The 22,440-nt window shown below is 43.5% G+C and overlaps 1 protein-coding gene across 2 annotated transcripts in view; it reads right to left on the bottom strand.

The window, feature by feature from the left end:
• Cacna2d3 (calcium voltage-gated channel auxiliary subunit alpha2delta 3) overlaps positions 1–22,440 on the bottom strand; it is an 877,750-nt gene that overhangs the window by 677,750 nt on the left and 177,560 nt on the right. For both annotated transcript variants that reach the window (XM_004652732.3, XM_045136092.1), the window contains exon 3: positions 5,778–5,894. In XM_004652732.3, coding sequence (XP_004652789.3) covers positions 5,778–5,894 — 117 coding nt within the window. The remainder of the gene's footprint in view (positions 1–5,777; positions 5,895–22,440) is intronic.

Below are 22,440 nucleotides of genomic sequence, written 5' to 3'. Positions count from 1 at the left end.
ATGTGTTCACAGATCCAGCAGCATCAAGTCTGCTTGCCGAGAGCTTGTATGTGTATTTTAAAATACATAACACATTTCAAAGAACCCAGGCTGCCTTTATTCTGGGAACATTTCCATTTAAACAGAAAAATTTCTTTTTCCTTCTCAAAAGAACCACACCAACCATATCACATAGTTTTTTTTTCCCCTTAACCTCACTAATTTAAAGCAAAGATTTTTCAAAAGTAGGTAATACAGAGGGGCTGAACCCAGTCCATGTTCTCTCCCATAATTATCCAGGTGCTTCCTGCAGCCACGAGGCTCCTTTCCTATGAGGCAGGGTGGAAAGGACCTTAAGCAGAAGGAAAAACCCACTGTCACAGAATGCTTTCTGTGGGCCACAACTGTGCTAAGTGCTTTTCACCAACACACAGAGGCACCACACTCACCTACAGGCTGCACATATAGCCTGAGTTGGGGTGACCTGGGTAAATGGCTTTACACTGTTCAGCCGGTTTGTTCCTCTCTAGGAAAGTGACGACAATGCCTAGGAGTGATACTGGAATTCAGTAACAAGGTATGAGCCAGGAGCTGGTGTTTCAGGCACTCAACACGCATCCTTCTGCAAACCTCCAGGGACTGCTCTGTTACGTTCTGGGGGTAGTAATGGATGATCAAGACAGACAACTCAGGCAGCTTCTTGGATTTAAGACATTATAAATAGAGGAGAGATAGAAGGTGGGGCAGAGAGAGGAAGAGAAAGAAGGAGGGTGCAAGCACTAAAGAAAGAGAAAAAGGGGAGAGAGAAGGGGGAAAAGGGTTGATAGGGCTAGAGAGATGGCTTAGAGGTCAAGGCATTTGCCTGCGAAGCCAAATGACCCAGGTTCGATTCCCCAGAACCCACACAAGCCAGATGCACATGGTGGCACATGTGTCTGGAGTACATTTGCAGAGGCTAGAAGCCCTGGTGTGCCCATTCTCTCTCTCTCTCTCTCTCTCTCTCTCTCTCTCTCTCTCTCTCTCTCTCAAATAAATTGAAATGAAATAAATTGAAAAATAAAAAGAGAAATACACCTACTGGTAGCAGGAGAGCCAAAGAGAATGCAGGCAGGCCAGGGAAGGGTTCTACAGGAAGGGGCAAGACACTTCTCTGTGTGGGAGGGAGCTTGGGTGGCGTGCAGAGGTGTGGGTGGGGGAAGTGGCTTTCTCTCCTCTTAGCACAGAGATACTCACTTACAAGTCAGGTTACTTTCTCGTTGCTGGGAAAAATACCTGACCAGAAGCAGCGTATGGGAGAGAAAGGGCTTATTTCAGGCTTACAGAATCCAGTGGAAATACCATCAATGGCAGAAGATGCTGGCTCCCTCCACAAATGCATAGCGGACACACCACTAAAGAGGCAGCAAAAGTCTAAATAATAAGAAGACAAACACCCCACTCACAAAATGGGGCACAGATTTAAACAGGCAATTCACAGATGAAGAGATACAAATGGCAAACACACACCTAAGAAAATGTTCATCATCCCTAATCATCAGAGAAATGCAAATTAAAACAACTATGAGATTCCACCTTACCCCAATAAGGATAGCCAACATCAAAAGGTCAAATGAAAATAAATGCTGGCGAGGATGTGGAGAAGCAGGGACACTCATTCACTCTTGGTGGAAATGCAGGATGGTACAACCACTTTGGAAAGCAATATGGAGACTCCTGAAAAAGCTGACTATAGAAATACCAACAAACCCAGTTATACCATTACTGGGCATCTACCCTAAAACCTTCAAACCAAAAGCCAGAGAGATTTGCTCAACCAAGTTTGTAGCAGCTCAATTCGTAATAGCTAAAAGCTGGAATCAACCCAGATGTCCATCATTAGAATAATGGATAACAAAGATGTGGTATATCTACACAATGGAATTCTATACAGCAGTAAGAAAAAACGACATAAAGAAATTTGAGGAAAACTGGTTGAACCTGGAACAGATCATTCTCAGCGAACTTACCCAATCACAGAAAAAAAATCGACACATAGTCTCACTCATCTGCAACACCTAACCTGAATCTGCCCACGATGCCTTACATACCCAGCAAGCACCTCATGGACTAGACAATAAGATGGATGGGAGGGCGGGGAGGGAATCAAAGAGTGGAAAACAGTAATCCAGACCCAAACGGCAATGGTACCATAAAATTCTACTTCCTAAAAGACAGACCAAATGGCTGAACCTTCACTAGACCCTTACAGGAAACACCTGAACCACAAGACACTGGAGAGGGTAGGATCAAAACTGACCTAAATCTCCTACATCTTCCCTCCCTCCCTCTCCTCCTCTTCCCTCTATCTCTCTCCTCTCTAACTCTTGTATATGAGTTATGTTTTTCCTCAATTTCTTAGTGGACACTGACCTGTAACCACCACTTCCAGCTTGGGCCTACCATCCACAATGAGCTTTTGATCAGAGAAACCTACAAGGTTTCCCAAAACAATGATAGACTTCTATCAGAGTACTAAATAAATACAAATATTAAAAATATATTTGTAAAAACTACATATAATGAGAACATATTATGTATATATACATAAGTATATATGTACATGTATGTATATATATGTGTGTATCTACACATATGGAAGGGGCTGTGATTTTCACAAACTGATTGAGACAGAGTTGTTTTCTTAAGCACCTTAAAGGTGGGTTCAGAGCATCTCAGCTGCCCTCTGGTTTGGGACTCATGCAAGGAAATCAATGCACACTCCAGGTTACTGAGAACTCAAAGCAATGAGGAATGTGGTCTCTGCTGGCCTAGAGTCCACTCCCTTCACTTTCATGTGACCTCAAAGAAGCTACATAGCCAGGTATGGGGGCGCTCACCTTTAATCCCTACATTTGGGACTCAGAGATAGGAGGATCACAGTGAGTTGAAGGCCAGCCTGTGACTACATGGTAAATTGCAGGTCAGCCTGGGCTAGAGCAACACCCTACCTCATTAAAGAAAAAGAAGCTACATAATTTCTACCTGTCCATCCCCTTTTATAAACTGGTAACAACAATAGTAAGCCCCACCATGGAGGTGTTGCCAAGACATCAGAAGAGAGTCCATTAAGAATCCTTAAAGGAGCATCCAACAGGTGGATGGAGCCAGGTCACTTGATTTATTATTACAATATAAGAAGACTCACTGCAGTAATATTCATTTCCAAACCTGCAAACAACATTGATGTCCAAGTCACTAGAAGTGATGCAATCAACTGTGAAATATTTACAAATGGGGGGTCCTTGAAAGATGGCTTAGTGGTTAAGGCACTTGCCTGCAAAGCCAAAAGACCCAGGTTCAATTCCAGAGTACCCATGTAAAGCCAGATTCACAAAGTGGCACATGTGTCTGGAGTTTGTTGGCAGTGGCTAAAGGCCCTGAAGTGTCCATTCTCTTTCTCTATCTGCCTCTTTCTTTTGTTCTTTCTTTCTCTCTCTCTCATAAATAAAACAGCCAGCCCTAGAAACTGTATGGTGGCCCCTGGTATGTCCTTATGTCACAACCTGAAACAAGCTGTTTTCCTAGTAACAGGCATAGCAGCACAATAACCATGCAAATATCAGAAGCAGAATCCTGAAATAGGAACAACAATTTTAAGACAACATTGTAATGACCATTTAGTTTATAAAGTGGACACTGGTAAAACTTTTAGAATATCAAGAAAGCACATATTACTTATTTTTCTGTTGCTGTGACCAAATACCTGACAAGAAGGATTTGTTTTGACTCAGGGTTCTGTGATTCACAAAGAAATCCAAGTTAAGACAATAATTCCCCCACTCAAACTGATAATGCTGCTACTAGTGCTTAAAATAAAACATAAAACACCTGGGTGTCACCTTGTATATCTGGCTTATATGGGTACTGGGGAATTGAACCTGAATCTTTCGGCTTCCCAGGCAAATGTCTTGACAGCTAATCCATCTCTCCAGTTCAGTCCAGTATTTTTATAGCACAAAAAATATTCTTTTTCTCCAAAATGTTCTTCAGAATTTCCACTAAGAAATTGCATCTTCATTCCACAATGAGCCCGACTCACAGCAGCAGCTCTAGTGACTGAGAACCTTACCTATGGCAGCCCTAAGTAAGAGAACACAGAGTTTGTCTCACTGGCCCATGCCTGTGTTAATTTGTACCATTTTACACAAGAAGAAATTGAGGCTACAGATTGTTTTGCCAAAGGGCAAAGTGTCATTAGTGGCAAGGGCAAGCCCTATATGCCCAGGTGACACTCAGGCACATTTTTTTTTTTTTTGAAGTAGAGTCTTCCTGTAGCTCAGGCTGACCTGGATCTCACTCTGGAGCCCAAGCTGACCTTCAATTCATGGCAAGCCTCCTGCCCCAGCTTCATGAATGTTAGGGTTACATTCATGAGCCACCAAATCTGGCTTCAAACTCACATCCTTACTAAGATATCTCTCTTTCTTGACTCAGAATTAGGACAAAAAAAAAATGTTTTAGAGGGCTAGAGGGAAGGCTAAGAGGTTAGCTGTGCTTCCTGCACACGCATGAGGGCCTGAAATCACCAGAGAAATTCTCCAGACGCTACACAAACACCTGAGCATGGCTATAGATGTCTGCAACCCCAGTCCTTCAGGGGAACAGAGACTCGGAATTGTTGGAGCCCTGCAGGCTCTAGAATCAGTAAAAAGACTCTGGCTAGGGCTGGAGAGATGGCTTAGCAGTTAAGCGCTTGCCTGTGAAGCCTAAGGACCCAGGTTCGAGGCTCGGTTCCTCAGGTCCCACGTTATCCAGATGCACAAGTGATCTTTAAAAAGTGATCTTAGGGCTGGAGATATGGCTCAGCAGTTAAGACGCTTGCCTGCAAAGCTTAAGGACCCAGGTTCGATTCCCCAGTACCCATGCAAGCCAGATAGATGCACAAGGTGGCACATGTGTCTTGAGTTCGTTTGCTACAGTCCATGGCATACCCATTCTCTCTCTACCTGCCTCTTGCTCTCACTCACCCCTCTCTCTCAAATGTATAAATAAAAATCAACCTTATCTTTTTTTTTTTTTTTTTCAGATAGGGTCTCATTCTAGGTCAGGCTGACCTCGAATTCACTACGTATTCTCAAGGTGGCCTTTGAACTCACCGTGATCCTCCTACCTTTGCCTCCCGAGTTCTAGGATTAAAGGCGTGTACCAGCATGCCTGGCAAGGCAAAAACTAATCTTCTAATAAAGTAATAATAAATAAAAGCTTATTAAAACTGAAAGCTAAACTATACATTAGGAAAAAAAAGACTTTAGGCTATAATTTTCCCAGTAATTATATTCCAAAGTGGTATTCATGTAGGATACTGAAATAATTCTCATGCCCTAAATCAACAAAATAAGGTGCCCTATTTGGTTGGTAACAAAGAATAAAGTCAGGAGCCATCTTGGGAATCCAAACTAATGTTAGTACGTAACAACGTTCTATTTGTCCAGCTGATCATATGAAATTTCAGGGAGCCATGCTGGTCCACACAGACCACACTGACGGGAGAGAGGAGTACATCCAACTACCTCCAGACTTCACCTGCCTGTCCTCCTCGCTCCTCGGCTGAAGGCGTAACATCCCAACCGGGAAGCCGGCACTGGGACCCAGCTATGAGAAAGACTCTCTGTAGTTGTTTTTCCTGGTTCACCCAAATTAATAAAGGCACTTACGTACTGGCTGGCCTTTACGTCTGAGAGCTGAGTGCATGCCCGTGCCAGTCCCAGGAGCTACCACCTTTGTGTCTTTAGGCAAGCAACAAATTCCAGAGGACTTACCCGCACTGCCTCGGCCTTCTTGTGCAGCATCTCCTCCATGTTCTTTGCCAGCTTTCTCACCAGCTGAAGGCCGTCAATTTCCTCTATGGCCACATCCTTCTCATATTCTTTGTATTTCTGTAAAGAGAGAGAGGGACACCGTTAAAGGAACGGGATCCTAGGATACAGATTGATTTAACTAAAAGATTTCAATATGTTCCCATTGGAAACTGATGTTGCTTATTAGCAAGAATCTTCAATGGGGCATTCAAAATTCTTTTCAATTCCATAGGAAAATAATATAGTCGTGTTTGTGTGGCTATAGAAAGGCTGGAGAACTTAAAAAGTGGGGGAAACTGATTTTCTCACTAACCCCTACTTAGGAAAAACAATGGGTTTGTTTTGCTTCCTGGCTCTATGATATCCAGAGAATTATTTTAAAATGAAAACTACAGGGCTGGAGAGATGGCTCAGCAATTAAGGTGCTTGCCTGTGAAGATTAAGGACCTAGGTTCATTTTCCCAGTACCCACATAAGCCAGATGTACAAGGTGGTACATGCATCTGTGGTTTGTTTGCAGTGGCTAGAGGCCCTGGCACACCCATTCTTTCTTTCTCTCTCTCTCTCTCATAAATAAAGAAATAAAATATTAAAGCAAAATTTGCAAAGCTATTTCATAGCAAGATAATTTATAAGATATAAATGTATAGCTTCTCTGCATCCCCCTTCTTCTTCATTTCCTTCAAAAAAGAAAACTGGAAGGGGATGCCAATTTCTGGTCAGTAGAGATCACATTATACCTCAGGCTCAGCTAGGAAAGTAGCATGTGTTCATATGTCATTCAAAACACATCCCTTCCCAGTACAAATTCCCAAAGCCTCTGAGGCAAGAATACTGCAGATTGTGCAAGAAAGCCAGGGACTCGGGATGTAATTCCATGGGAGAATGTTCATTCTTCATGTGCAAAGCTTGACCACAGCATGACAGGAATAAAATAAAGAAAGAAAGAAAATCTTATCTGTCAGGATAAGCTTCCGGTTTGAGGCTAGGGCAGATTTCAGGGAAAGGAATGACTGTAAGGAGGTAACTCCCCAGATCCCTATGACTAAAAGGGAATTCCTAGCTCCCAAGAGTCAGGTGGGGGCATGTGGCCTTAAGTTCTAGAAGAAGCAAGATCCTGTTCTTATACAAGTCAGCAGGACAAACAAAACAACAACAACAACAAAACTAATGCCAACCTCACATTTACAGAGAAGTGTAATCAACTCTTATCTTCTTTCTGTGGTCCTGTGGTTCCAGGTAATTTAGATAAATGGACTTCACGGGGGACCCTTGCCTGATCTGCTCTGTGAGAAGGAGCTACTGACCTCATGAAGTGCTGTTGTCTCCCAGAACAACTCATAACTAATCTCAGCATAAAGCTTTACTCTGCTGGAATCAGAAAAATTTTGAATAACAGATAAAATAACTCCATGACTTCCATTTAACCACTAACCAGCCCTTAGTAGCATAGAATGCTAATAATATATCATAAGCCTTAAGAAGGAACCTTAAGGAGACCAACCTGACCTCTAGCGACTAGATGGAGTGAGGTACAAGGGCATATCAGAGTTTCACAGGTTCACACCAAGCTGTCAAAGAATGTAAGAAACAGCAATGTAGTATGTTGTTATGTATTATAGGCAGGTTTTGATTACGTTTTTAGGTCACTAATCTGCATATATACACAGCTAGGAAGACACATCATGCTCACAGTTGGCTATGCAATTACAAATCTTTCACACACAGTTCTTGCTGGTCCAGATAACTGGAGAGTAAGGGCACTCAGACGATGCCTAGAGCCTCCAGGAGACATTGCTACAGGGCACCTGTAGTGCACCCCCTCTCTGAGCAACCTTCCCACACAGCCGTGCAGGCAGCCAAGCTCTCTGCTCATTCCAAGGACTGTACCAGGAATGTCTTTTGCTTCAGATATATCAATCAGTTAGAAAGGAACTAGGAACATGTGAGGAGGTCCCCAAAATCCCACACAAGGAAGATATGAAAGGACATAAAAGGAATATCTGGCTGGGCCCCCACAATAAAGACCAGAGTTGTCTAGCTGGGTTCCTGTCTCTAATATTCTAGCTATTTGTCTCAGATACTTTGTGTCTCTAGTACACCAGATGGGAGGGGTGGCTGACACCATAAACAGAACAATGAGTGAGATGACAGCTGAGGGAGTCTTTGGCTCCCTGATCAGTACATGTTGTAGTGACAACAGGCCAGAGGTGAAGGATGCAAGGCAATGATCCCCCATCTTGCTGGATCCTTGAAGGATGACAAGCCTGGGAAGAGGAGACACAGTTGGAGATGAAAATGTTAAGTGGACAAACCAGAAACGTCAAGACATTTGCGGCTGCCCGTGTCTCAGGGAGCCGACCCTGCTCCATGTTGCCAGAGCACACACAAGGAGCCGGAGAGCTGGGGCATCCGCCACACTCACATAAGTGAGCAGGAATTTGAAGACAGATACCATGAGCCACCAAAGGCCTTAAGGGGAGACAGACCAGAGGTCAGGGGTGTGCTTTTAAGAAAACTTACAAGGGCAAGGAAGAAGCCAGATGGAGTGGGCAGGGCCCAGGGCAAAGAGGGAGAGGGGCAAGAATCAGGCTCTTTCAGAGAAACACATCAAGAGGGCTGACAGGAGCTGGAGAGATGGCTTAGTGGTTAAGGCACTGACCTGCAAAGCCTAAGGACCCAGGTTAGACTCCCTGGAACCCACATAAGCCAGATGCACATGTACATGTGTCTGGAGTTCATTTCAGTGGCTAGAGGCCCTGGAGCACCCATTCTCTCTCTTTCTCTCTGTATATGTGTCTCTCTCTTTCATAAATAAATAATTTTTTTTTAAAGAAGGAGGGTTGAACCAGGCATGGTGGCACATGCCTTTAACCCTAGCACTCAGGAGGCAGAGGTAGGAAAATTGCCATGAGTTCGAGGCCACCCTGGGACTACATAGTGAATTCCAGGTCAGCCTGGGCTAGAGTGAGACCCTACCTAGAAAAAAAAAAAAAAAAAAAAAGAGGGTTGATAGCAGCTGTCTGCAATGCCTGGCTGGGTCACTTAAGCAGTGATTCCACCACATGGGCATTGGTATGCTTGTTCAGAACACCAGAGATAATGACAATGGTGTCTAATCTCCAGAGCAGTCTCATGGGGAGAACATCCGAATGTTCCCTGCATGGTCTTCACTTGTAATGAACCATCCCAAACCCCAGTGGTCCTGTGGACTCTAGCAAGTGCATCATCATATGTGTGCCTTTCTCATGCAACAGCTGCCTTCCAACAGGATGGTTGACAAAGCTGACATTCCCCTGGCTGCCTCCCCCAGCTCTGCACAGTGGCTGAAGTGTCCAGGCACAGCAGCCTGTGTGGCAGTGGCTGAAAGACCCAAGTGCAACAGTAGCCTATGGGTGACTTCTCTCCAAGTCTGAACAGAACAGAGGCCTTTGCAGATGACCACTTAGCATTCAAGCCACAGAAGCAGGGCGATCCTGCGAGGCTGCGCTCCCCAGTGATTCACAAGAGAACATCTGAGGCTTCTACTCCTTCTGCTAGCAGAATAGGTATTTGGCAAGAAATCCCTTGGCAAGGCAAGAACATTTATCACTTGAGAGGGGAGACATAGAAATGCATGATTTCTGTGGCATCTATTTTGCTGGATCATTTCACACAAACACCAGCAAAAGAAAAGCACTATGTCACTGTCAGGACACTTAATGTTGCTCATATATTTGGGTCATTTTTTTTTTCTCTCTCTACATGATAACTGCATATCTAGAAGTGAGTCACCTGGAACTTCCCCCAGAGAGAACTCAAGTCAGGAGACTCCATACCAATCAAAGTAGATGGGATAAAAATCAATCACAGGAGAGGAGATCCCAATGTGCTCGAATAGTATACAGAGGAAAATAGTAGTACAGAGGACAGGCATGGAGAGCAGTGAGGATCAAATCAAATGGCTGCACCCGAACATCAATTCCTCGCTCCATTTTCAATAAATAGTGACATGAAATCTTTGAAACCTTTGTGGGGTTTTTGTTTGTTTGGTTGGTTGGTTGGGTTTTGTTGGAGGTAGGGTCTTGCTCTAGCCCAGACTGACCTAGAACTCACTATGTAGTCTCAGAGTGGCCTCAAACTCACAGCTATCCTCCTACTCTGCCTTCCAAGTGCTGGGATTAAAGGTGTGCACCACCACCATGCCTGATGGTATGAAATGAAACCTGACAGAAGATCCAGGGGAGGAGATGGCACCACAAATACCTACCCACCTCCTACACTTCCCTGGAAACCCCCAACACCAAATGTCCCCATAAACCCTGTCACTGACAAAGCAGTTACGGTTTGTAAAAGGTCTTCTCACAGACTCATGTGTCTGAACACTTGGTCCTCAGGCAGTGGCAGTGTTTAGTGAGGTTGTGAAACCTTTGGAACATGGGGCCTCACTGAAAATCACAGGCAAAGGGGACAGGTCTTAGGGTGTTACAACTTAGTCTCACTTCCAGTCCCAATCTTCCTGATCCACCAAGATATGAATAAGCCACACTCCAAACTCCCACCTCCAGGATATGCTCATGTCTTGCCCATCATGATGTTTGGCACCTTTTAAAATCATGAACCAAGATAAATCAACCCTCCTTAGAGGTGAAGGATATATTAGCTATTCTGCCTGTGGAGATTTGAATCCAATGTTCCTCATAAACTCATATGTTTTGAATGTGTGTGTAGTCCTCAGTTGATGACAAATTTGGAGGTGGAGCCTTGCTGGAGGAGGAGTGTTATTGGGGAAAGGCATAGGGGTGTTATGCCAGTTCCTTGCCAGAGTTTGACTCACTTTCCTGTTGCTGTTTTCCACCTGCTATAGAGGTGAGTCCAGTCTCTGCTTGTGCCATGCTTTCCCCTGCCATCACGCAGCTTCCCCTCTAGACTGTAAACATAAACAAACATTTTCCTCCAGCAGCTGCTTTTGGGTGGGTAGTTTATCTCAGCAATGAGAAGGTAACTACAGCAAAAAGCCAGGACCAAGAGGAGTGGAGTTGTTGCTGCTGGAAACCTGACTGTGAGGCTTTGGGCTTCTGGGAACTGATTTGCAGGAGGGATGTCAAAGGATTTGAAATAGTGGCTTAAGAGATGCCTTGCAGTGATGTAAGCAGAATTGGATGGACCATTCTGGCCAGAGTCTGAAAGACTTAAATGCAGAAAGAACTGTGTAGGCTTGGCTTATGCAAGGAAAAAAAAGCAAGTTTGTCAGGACCAGGCTAAAGGCAGTTTGTATAAGAGGTTGACTGTGTATTTCCTGTGTTCTGAGAACTTAAGCAAAGCTAAAAGAGCAGAAGGCTACGACACAGAAAAAAATGTGGCTGCAATGTTTTGAGAGATTACCCCATGGAGGTTGGGCCAGCTGTTATGCATTGGGACAATAGGAAGAATGCTGAAGGAATTTTCCAACCTTCCCTGGGACATTCCTTCTATCTGGTGACTATGGGGACCAACTAGAACACCCCAAGCTGGGAGAAGACAGACTTGCCCTCCAACAGTACAGAAACTATAAGCTTATGTCCCTCCAGCAATTCCCCTTGTGTGCTTTCTGTGATCCGCAATGAAGACCACTGACCATATCGGGCATGTCCACTGTGCTTCAGTGCTAGTTGCTGCCTCAAAGCCTGAGAGGCAGGGTCCAAATCATAGTAGGACTACCAATTTGTTCCTGCCAGGCAATCTGGCATGGGGCTAAGACCAGTGACTCCCCAGCCAGGTGTATGAAGTACAAGTTCTCAGGGCACAATTTACTAGCTACGTGACAAGTTTCCTGGCCTCCAACAACATCTCTTCCTTCATAGTAAAATATATACAAGATTCCAAAATTTTCTTAGAATCCTCAAAGGTAAAGATGCGGAGCACATAAAGAACTCAAAATATGATGCCCTTATTGAGAGAGGTGGCAGTAAGTCCAAACAATTGTTCTTAAATGTCTTTCTTCAGTCACAAGTAACACTCAACCCACATTCACAATCTACCAGACCAAGTACCTCAGAATGTTACTCTAGGATGTGGCATTTTCTTAATATATTCCCAAATCTCTGAGGGGTCGCTGGCAACAGCTTTTCTGTGGATGGAGTTCTTCTAATGGAAATCGCTTGCTGGAAGTCTATATATTTGTACGGTAGGATGACAGTTTTCAGATTTTTCACTAAAGATGTTGCAATGAAAACTAATCATCTACAATTTTGGGGTCTCTCCATATAGGCAGTGTCATTTTCTTATTATGACATGAACCTACTTAGCATTCCTCTCAACTCAATTACTGCATGCAGAAGTGGCACTTCTATAACCAACACTTCAGAGCAATTACATCTCCAAGTAAATATACTTCCAAATCTTTTAAAGCTGATGTTAGGAACACTCCACCACTGTAACAACAACAGAACTAACTGCCTTCCTGCAATTCTCCATCACAGAAAGACACTATGTCTGAACATGGAAAGTGCCACATTGGATAGACAATTCTGTTTCATACAGGATGCCCAAGAAATGTCAAAAATGTCCCCAAATACCTACTCTTCCTATTGTCTTCAACCAGGTCTGTGATGTCTAAGGAAAATCCTTGAGGGAAGGCATAATATTCTCTTTCAAAGCAACCAGAAAAGGAGACAAGATACCTTGGAACAAGCAGGAAGAGTGAGGAGAAGCCCCTGTGAGCAGTGAGCCACATGGAGGTGGACCAGCTAGGAATATAGTGAGTCCCCTCATGTTCTTTCATTAGTGCCCAGTTGGAAGAAAAGAATGATGTGGTCTCAGTAACTTCTCTAGTGCCATTGTGGCATATAATTTAAGCAAGGCATAATCACAAAAATCCCAGAGAGTTCCAGTCCTAGAGTCCAGGAGCACATGCTCTCACAGAGCCTGGAAGAAGCCATCCCTCAGGACACTGGGGTGGTCTCTGACAGACGGATGTCTCCTACTTCTAGACTGGCAGCTCCTGAATTAAGAGATGGATATCTCTCCTCTCCTATGCTGCTGTCTCTCCTGTTTTCTTCTTTTTCATCCTGATAAGTCTCATAAGCTTTCACCATTCACCACAGTCAATTGGACAAATGTCACTGATAAGCTTGAGCTCTGTGGTAATAACATGGAGTGAGGGTGTTGTCTTTCTTGTATTCCTGTTTGAAACAGGGGGCTTTAAGTCATAGGTAAGTACCTTAACCAACTGTGAACGGAATTATCCTTACCTGGCATGTCAGTGTCATGTAGGACCCAAATGGGAAATTCATTTATCTACAAACAAGGCCAAATGGCCTTGATACTTATTGAAAAATAGAAAAAGAAGATATCTGCAACTCGAGATGTTGAAGGGTACCCAAAGCTATTCTGAACATAGTCCACCAAACAATGATCACAGGCCCACATATGTCAGAGAAGAAACCTCACTGGCATATACTTGGGTACCTTTTACATTCACAAACAAATCTCATTACAGCCAAAATACAAACTATCAAATGTTACTTTACAAACCACTACGAGTTGAGATCAATTGCTTTCTGCAGCCTACTTCTTCCAGACACACTTTTTTTCTGTTGTTCCAATTGAAAGAAATCCATCCTTCCTGCTCCCTAAGAATTAAAGGGAACAAGAACTATAATTTATTATTAATAGGCATAGCCAGCATTTACTGACCACTTATTTTGGGTCAGGTAGGTATTATTTTCCCTAATTTACAGGTTAGGCAATTCAGGCACAGAAAATCAGGTAACTGACTCACAGTCACCCAGTCATCAAGTGTTTTATCACACAAGGGGATGTAAGCTATTACAATATCCCCAAACCCCAACGACCTACTGCAATTAGAGGTATATTTCTTATTTGCATAATCATCTCACGAAGAGGTCCCTGGCCAGCAGGCTTACCAACCCCCCCATGTAGTGACTCAGGGGTCCACAATCCTCCCACCTTGCTTTTGTATCACAGCACAGAGTCTTGTGCATTCAGACAAGGATGGGAGTGACGAGGGTGTGCTTGCCTCTTGAACTCCTGCACCCAGAAGTGACACTCTTCAATTCTTTTCACATTTCCCTGGCAATGTAACCCCATGAGCCCACTGGACAGATTAGGACCTGATTCACAGAACCCCAGCTGAAGAGTCATCTGCAAGCTCTAAATAACAGAAACAGGAACACAGACAAACCAAGATTTGAACCTGGGCCCTTTAACATCATACTTCCATTTAAAACACTGACAACCTGCAAGCAAAAGTGAACCCTCAGGTAAACCTCGGACAGGAGCAATCTGTGCCGCTGATACTTGAGAGCCCGTGTAATCAAGTCATAACCCACAGAAAGGATAACCCAGTCACTTGTGTGTGTGTAAGCATGACCACACTCAGGTGACAAAGGTTCCAGACAAGGCAACACAGAAAGGAACATGTCGTAAAAAAATCATTGCACCTTTTGTCTAATGTCCTTAATCCGAGCACAAAAAAGCTGCTATTTGAATAACATCAATGACCTTCTCTGGCATACCTTATTCCTTGCCCAGGCGCCACCAAACTTAATTGGCTTAACTAAAGTCTTTTTAATTCTATATCCAAGATGTCCTGGAAATCGAAGGCAATCATTGAATGAGTCCACAAGATCCATAACAAGCTTAGAGCTAATAGTATTTGCAGCTCCTAAAGTGATTTCTGTAGTTACTGAGCCAAAAGCTGGAATGGGTGTTAGGACCCTGCATTAGAATGAATCTTTAACTCTGTCTTTTCCAAACTCAACAGAGACACCCACGTGTGGGTGGGGCACAGCTGGGCCCTGGATTTCTCCTGCAAATGTGAAGAACCATGTGAGACAATGCTCGGCAAACGGTCATTAGCCAACCCTCCCCCATGCTGAGACAAAAAGTTATCCCCCAGTTTCTCTTCTTGTGAAGGCTGGGGAGATTCTGGGAGAGAATTCCATATGATCATTAGCAGAGGCTATGCAAAGCCACACACAGCATCTGCCTCCTTTGTTTAAACATCTTACATCACCTCTTGGCCTTTTCTGTAAAACATTTCCTTGCCTCCCATGGCCCACAGAAACCCACAGGTCTTCTGGGAGTTTGCAGTAGGGAACCAGCCCACATGCATAGCTTCCAAAATGAGGGCACTGAATCAGAGCCTGCCCTGAACTGAGAGGGAGAATCATCCTGTGAACCTTCTAAAAATTTCACCAACTTTAGAATCAAATGATTTTTTTGACAGGTTTAATCAAGCCCAACACATGGAACTTTTCCCCAGTATCTTTAAAATCTTGCTATTAGAATACAAAAGAAATTAGAAATCTATTTCAGATCCACCAACTCAAACACCTCCAGAGACCAGATTGGTCACACTGAGTGAGGGAAAGAAGGCAGCCTGGAGTCAGGACCAAGCAACAATGATTCTGTCCCATTCTAAGACTAAGATACTTCTTGGTCCTTTCTTATCTCTGTGTTTCAGAGGAGAGACACGCCATGACTACCCAGTCTTCCATTTGGTAAGCAAACACATAAGCCTGTGTTTTTATGTGCATCCATTAATATTCTGAGGCTATGCAGTGCAGAAGTGTCCTCTGGGTTTGGACATGATCATTGCCATTTTGAAACAGATCAGATGAACTGCTGGAGAACTTGGAGGGAGAGTAAGAGGTAGCAGGAAGGTAAGGACTCTGTGAGACTCATAAAGTGTTTACCTGATACCTTTGAAAGGTCCCTCCCTTCTCTGGGGTCTGGTCACCACTATTTATGAGGTAGACAGTTGACTGGGGTAGGACTCTTCCATGGTATACCTGTCCAGAAATCACCCAGGGATTTGACCAGTGGTATAGCTACTTTTGAGTTATCCATGTTCTTATGAACAACCCCAGTAAACAGCTGGACTTGAACAGAATCTATCCTTTGGCCTGTTGGCATACTCTCTATCTTGGGTGAATAGACATCAACTTATGTCTCCCCAGAAGTCGTATCGCACTCATTTCTTATTCATCATTATGGGAAGAAACCAAGTCTTTGGGTCCTCACACACCTGATTGTTAGTCATGAAATAATGCCTGGAGTTGAGGAATTGGTGAAGCTTAGAGAACTCCACATATTCATCTTCTCTTTTTTTGAAACAAGAGTCCCAAAATGTAGCTCAGACTGGTTTGCAAATCACTATGTCATGTCACCCATGCTGGCCTTGAACTTGATCCTCCTGCCTCAGCCTTCTAAAAACTGGGATCACAGATGTAGACACTCACTCCTGGACTACATATTGCTCTTGAGATGAGAATTTCTGTGGCATTTTTAAGAGTCCTGGGAAACTTCACTAATGTGTCTTTCTCTTTTTCTTCATGAACTCCAACATAAAATCACTATGTTACCACTGTGTTTGCTCCTAAAGTACACTAGGAAATGATAAGGAAATTAATTCAACCTCATGTTTACCCTTATACAATGCTAGGCCTTCAGGGTTGGGAGGTGACATACCACTGGCTGCTGTGGTCTCTAGCAAAACCCACGAACCCTTTTCAGAATTGTTTTTTTTTTAATATTTTATTTATTTATTTGCTTATTTCAGAGAGAATGAGAGATCGCATGTACTTGCACGCAGGAGAGAGAGGAGGGCAGACAGAGAGAGAAAGTGCACACCAGGTCCACTAGCCACCAACATACGAGCTCCAGATGCATGCGCCATCTTGTGCGTGTGGCAAGTGCCTCAACTGTTAAGCCATCTCTCCAGTCCTAGAATTGTTTTTAATGGAAAAAAGAAGACACATAGGGAGAAAACCATCTATACTGAAAGCAGGTTTTAAAATGCTTAAGATATAGATTTGTGCTTTACAAATATGGATGTTTCCTCAGGGAACACTGAAAGCTAGATTAAGAGTACGTCTATGGCCATGATCACCAGTGTCAAGGAGAAGCAACAGCAAGATACCTACATCAACCCAGGTGTGGGGTGAACAGTTCAGTTATTTCTGTGGCAAAAAAAAAAAATAAGCTATGGCATTGCTGAGCCTCTTACCTCTTTTGTAATTTAAGAGAATACTAATGAGGTCCAGAATCCATCGATATGGTAAGGAAAGCCAGCTGGCTGTCTAACATGAGACAGGTCACCTCTACCACATCCACAGAATCCCAGGAGGCACTATAGAAGAAGCAGCAACAGAAATACTACTCTCACTGCTAGCCTGACAACCAGCTCCAGGGAGATGGTGACACATACTATGTTTACTCAAGACACACCAAAGCAGAAATCCAGAGGCTGCAGAGAACTCAACACTGATTCAGAGTTCTAACATGCCCACCAAGGCCCAAGGAACATTGTGGAAAAAGGGAAAGAAAGATTATAAGAGCGACTGGGTGAGTAGGGTTAGCTGGAGGCATAGTCTTCCTCCACATACAGAGACTGATGGTGACCCTCAGAACCCCACAGTGAATACCAACAATGCCTGATGAGGGTCCTCAATGGAATGGAAGTAGGGGTTAAGGGATATATGAGTATAACCTTTTATAAAATTCAATTTTAATTAAAAATTTTAAAAAGTAAGGCTGAAGAAATAGCTCAGCAGTTAAGGCACTTGCCTGCAAAGCCTAACAACCCAGGTTCAATTCTCCAGTACCCACATAAAGCTAGATGCATAAAGTAACACATGTGTCTGGAGCTCATTTGGAGTGGCTGAAGGCCCTCGGGTATCCATTCTCTCAGTCTGTCTCTTCTCTCTCTCTCTGTGTGTTTGAAAATAAATAAACAGTTTTTAAAATTTTCAAAAAGTAGTAACTTTTGAGATTGGGGGCAATGGTTCATTCACCAAAACACTTACCAAGCCAGCATGCAAACATGAGTTCATATCTCTAGCACCCATGCAAAATGCCATGCATGGTGGTGCACACCTATAATCCCAGTGCTTAGGAAGCAGGGACAGGCAGCCAAATTGGTGAGCTCTATATTCAGCATGAGACCCTGTCTCAATAGATAAAGTGGAGGCAACTGAGGAAGACACATGAAGTCAACCTCCAGCCTCCACATGCATATGCACACACACATATGACCATGCATTCCCACATGTACAAACATGGCATAGTGAAAATGAAAGATTGCCCCCCCAACATAAGCTCAAAACTCCCCTCAATTCTTTCCAAGGCTATGAATTTAGGTTAAGCAACATAGTGTTCTGTCCAAGAACATCAAGAGGAAACAGAGAAGGTCCCCTGCTGTGTGAGCAGAGATGGGATCCTCCTCTGATTACACACAGCATCTGGACACAAAATTCCCCTTGGGGACTGTTCCATGACACTGGTTACACACATGTCACTGATTACACACAACATCAGGACACACAATCCCCTTTGAGGACCCTGCTCCATGTCACTGGGTCTTTTGTACAGTCTGATCATTAGCATGTCCTTGCAATATGATTTCAGGTTTCAGTGTATTAAGCATATACGCCAAACCTGGGGCATTTCCTAAAGCAATTAATTCTTTTTCCAGGTGGCTCTGCAGTCTATGCAAGCATACTTCACGGCACATGATTTTTTCTGCGTCTTCTGACAAGAAGCAATGATTTCTCTAATCAGGGAAGAGCAAACACTAAGCTGGAAATATTTTATCCCAGTCCAGAGTCATAAACTAGAATTAATAGAACTATAATTTTCTCTATATGCTACCAGATTATTAGAATTTCTCAAAAAGGGCACATATTCATTATTTGTGTGATTAAAAATATATAAAGTGTCTGGTTCAAAGAAACTTACTAATAATGGCTATAAAATGTAATAAATGTGCAGAGGAGAGTGACTGACTCAGGTTGTATGCAGGAGACATTAATTAAACAGACTGTCACAAAGCCTGGCCTTTGTCCAAAACCAGCAGTTATTATATTCAAAGAGAAAAAACCCTCAACCAAAGCCTACACAACTGTGTTCACAACCACAGAACTCTACACACAAAATGACAAAAGATGCATTTTGAAATGTACAAGCTATGGGAAAAAAGCATTCATGGAGCTGGGTATGCAACAGAATGTTGGATGAATTTTCCATTTTCTAAATTTGTTACTTGGTCACTTTTTCATATATTTTTCTTTATGGGGGCAAGGGCACAAACAACTCCAAGCAAACTCCATATGCATGAACCACTTTGTGCACTTGATTTTACACACGTGCTAAGGAATTGAACCTGGGTCGTTAGGCTTTACAAGCAAGCACCTTAACAGCTGAGTCATTTACCTACTCTGGTCACTGCTTTGGAACTGAGAAACGTAAAGTGTAGCACAGACATAAATTAGAAAGGTACAGGCAAGCCTCACATCCAGGCAAGCTGGTTCCAATCACCTTCCTAACAATGAGTTGTTTTCTTATTATAAAAACAAAAACATGTTCACTATAGGGAGAATAAGAGAATGATAAGTATAAGCAAATATAAGAGGAAGGAAAGGGCTAGGGTGATTTCTCAGCAGCTAAGCATTTGCCTGAAAAGCCTAGTGACCTGGATTCGGCTGGCCAGTACCCACACAAAGCCAGATGCACAAAATGACACGTGTCTTGGGTTTGTCTGCAGTGGTTAGAGGCCCTGCTGTGCTCACTCTCATTTTCCTTGCAAATAATAAATAAAATCTCTTAAAACATTTTTTAAAAGGGAAGAAAAGAAAAACTTCACTACCATTCCTCCAATATCACACCCTTTATGAACCCCAACCTTATGAAAATTTGTTTTTTTAAATGTTAGATTGTGTCATTGTTTCTTTATAGTCAAGGTGAGATCAACCCATACTTGCCAACAAAGATGATTTTCAAATTACTTCCCAAGGAAGTTTCCTAACAAAACAGGTCAGCCACCAAGGGAAGTTCTGGACAGCTTGAGCTCCTTTAACCAAACGCTGAGACTGTAGAGGTGCATATACTTAAGACAGGAAATATGAGGAAGAGGGAAGGAACAGTCCAAGCAGCTCTTCTAACCCAGGGACCACTCTGTCCTACAGGAACACTTGGCAGCCAATGTCTGCTTGTCAGTCCTGGGTACAGAGGAAAGTGTGACTGCATGGAGCTCAGAGGTGTGTAGCTACCCCACGGGGCTGGACACCTCCCGCAACACAGTCATTCGCTCAAATATGCCACCGCTGGGAGGACTGAGGAGAACTGGGAAGAAAGTCACTTGCAATAATGAATGCTGGTCAACACAAGCCCAAATGACCTTGCAAGCTCATGTCCCTCCAAAGTCAGAGTTCTGCCCAAAGGATCTCTGGAGTGCGGTTTTTGCCACCTGATGAGGGCAAACATGGGAGACATTTATTTGCACTTGACTCTGTCCTGCTGTTTCAATGCAACTGCGCTGACCCGCTGCTTGCAAACTGCTGCCTCCTGCTTTGTAAGTTAAAGGACAGATGGCAAGGGCTTCCCACTGAGTGCTTGCATGGGGCCTCCGTCTTACCACGGGCTCTCCACTGGTCCCTTAGAGAAGCTGTCACAGATACCCTCATCTTTCTGATGAAGAAACTGAGTCAGAGGCTAATAATTATGGCTACCTTGAAGGGATGCTGTCAAGATTATGCAAGTTTCTATTTATAAAGTAGTTAAAGAGGTATTTGGTACTATCTGTCACCTGGGTCAACATTTTAAAAATGTTCATTTACTGACTTATGAGAGGGAGAGACAGTATGCATGCCAGGGCCTCTTGCTACTGCAAACGAACTCTGGACTCCTACGTAACCATGTGCATCTGTCTTAAGTTCTGGGGAATTGAACCTGGGTCCTTAGAAGTGTCTTAACCACTAAGCCATCTCTCTAGTCCTCGGGTCACCTTTATTTAGGCTAACAATATACACAGTTCTTCCCCATGGACCTTCGCATGAAAGAAGTCTAGAACCCTCTGCATTCCCTGTTTTTTCTTTGTAATCACTCCCCTATTTGTCACACTTTCTCTTCAAATACAGGGTCTTTAACTTCCCACTCCCTGCCTCAGTGTGGTTTGAATACTACAAGGTTCCAGGTAGTCCACCAAGATCAGATCCCATCAATGACTGTTAGCATGGCATTAGCTCTGGGGGCAGCTTCAGGCAACACTAAGAGTGGGCTGCCTGCCCACCACAGTCACACGTCAGCACAGAGCAGACGCATCAGGAAGCTGCTGGGGACTGGAATGCAAGAACCTCCATATGCAGGTGAGTTGACAGGCATGAGATGCTTAGAGAAAAGTGCCTTCTAGAAGGGTTATTGCAATGAGGACTGATGAACAGGGGGAAATGGGGAGAAGTCCTGGAACAGGGAATGAGGAGTCACAAGACATGAGCACCAAATCAACCAGGCAAACCATCATGACATCAGCTAATAACAGCCATGCATGTCCTGTGAGCCACACACGTACTATGAGCCATGCATGTACTGTGAGGCAGGACACCTATGAGTGTTATCTCACATCACTGTCTTCTCAAGATGGCTCTGGGTACTGACAGGACTCTTAACAGGTGAAAAGACCCAGCCTCTGAGAACAAAACCCTGGCTTTCAGCGCCATGCCCTAAACATTTCATAAGGGACACCACAGCACACTCCCAGCAATGTTGTTTATAGAGCAATGTACCTATGTGTACATGGTAGAAATTGGGCTTTTAACACAGTCCCAGATGAGATTTCATATGCATACTCATTCAGCGGAATAAGGATCTCTTCTCTGTTAAGGTTTTCTCAGTGAGCAAAAGCAAACATCATCATCCTTTTATAATTAAAAGAAAATTGTCATCTCCCACCAGATGCTCACAACATCAGCAAAGTCAGTGATCAATCACCAATCATCTTATTCAACAGAAATGTATTAAACATCTACAGTGTTCCAGGTACCATCTGCCTGTAACAGTTTAGGATCGACTGGGCAATCTTTAACCAAATAAAATCACAGAACACACATGTCACAGTGTCGTGTCAAATTTATCCGCATGTTGAGACCCTGACAAGGGCAGGCCAAAGCCCTTGCTAAAGAACTACTGTTACAAATGAGACCCCAGGATAAGTCGAGGGACAGGGAGAAATGGAGATGGCAGGAAAACCATTGCCAGCAATGGGCAGTGCAGGCATCCATGTCACATTCTAGGAAACCTGTGGAGAAAATGTGGCAAAGAAATTTGGGGTTGGGGAGATGGCTCAGTGGTTAAAATTGATTGATTGATTGATTGATTGATTGCAAAGTCTGATGTGCCAGGTTCAACTCTCCAGTACCCAAAGCCAGATGCACAAAGTGTCTGAAGTTTGCAGTAGCAAGAGTGCATCTGTCCTTTCTTCTTCTTTCTCTCTCTCTTTCTTTCTTACCGTCCTTCCTTCCTTCCTTCCTTCCTTCCTTCCTTCCTTCCTTCCTTCCTTCCTTCCTCCCTTCCTTCCTTCCTTCCTTTCTTTTTTCTTTCTCTCACTCTCCTCTCTCAAATAAAAATAAATTTTGTAAAAATAAATAAAATTTGTTCCTGAACTACTGACCATTTCCAAACCTCCTACCCTTTGCTATTATGCACGGAAGCAACATCTCTGAAGGCCGCACATCTGTTGTACTGTGCCTGAGGCCTGCTGGACTTGTTCTCAGAGGATAAAGTATCAAGCTTTAGGAGTGTTAACTGAAATATTTTCACGGTAAGAAAAGAATGTGTTGTTCAAGTACCACACTTTCACACAAAC

Source organism: Jaculus jaculus, chromosome 16 (genome assembly GCF_020740685.1).
Source record: "Jaculus jaculus isolate mJacJac1 chromosome 16, mJacJac1.mat.Y.cur, whole genome shotgun sequence".
NCBI lineage: Eukaryota > Metazoa > Chordata > Mammalia > Rodentia > Dipodidae > Jaculus > Jaculus jaculus.
Note: the sequence above shows the minus strand (reverse complement) of the source record. Positions and strands in the feature narration are given on the sequence as shown.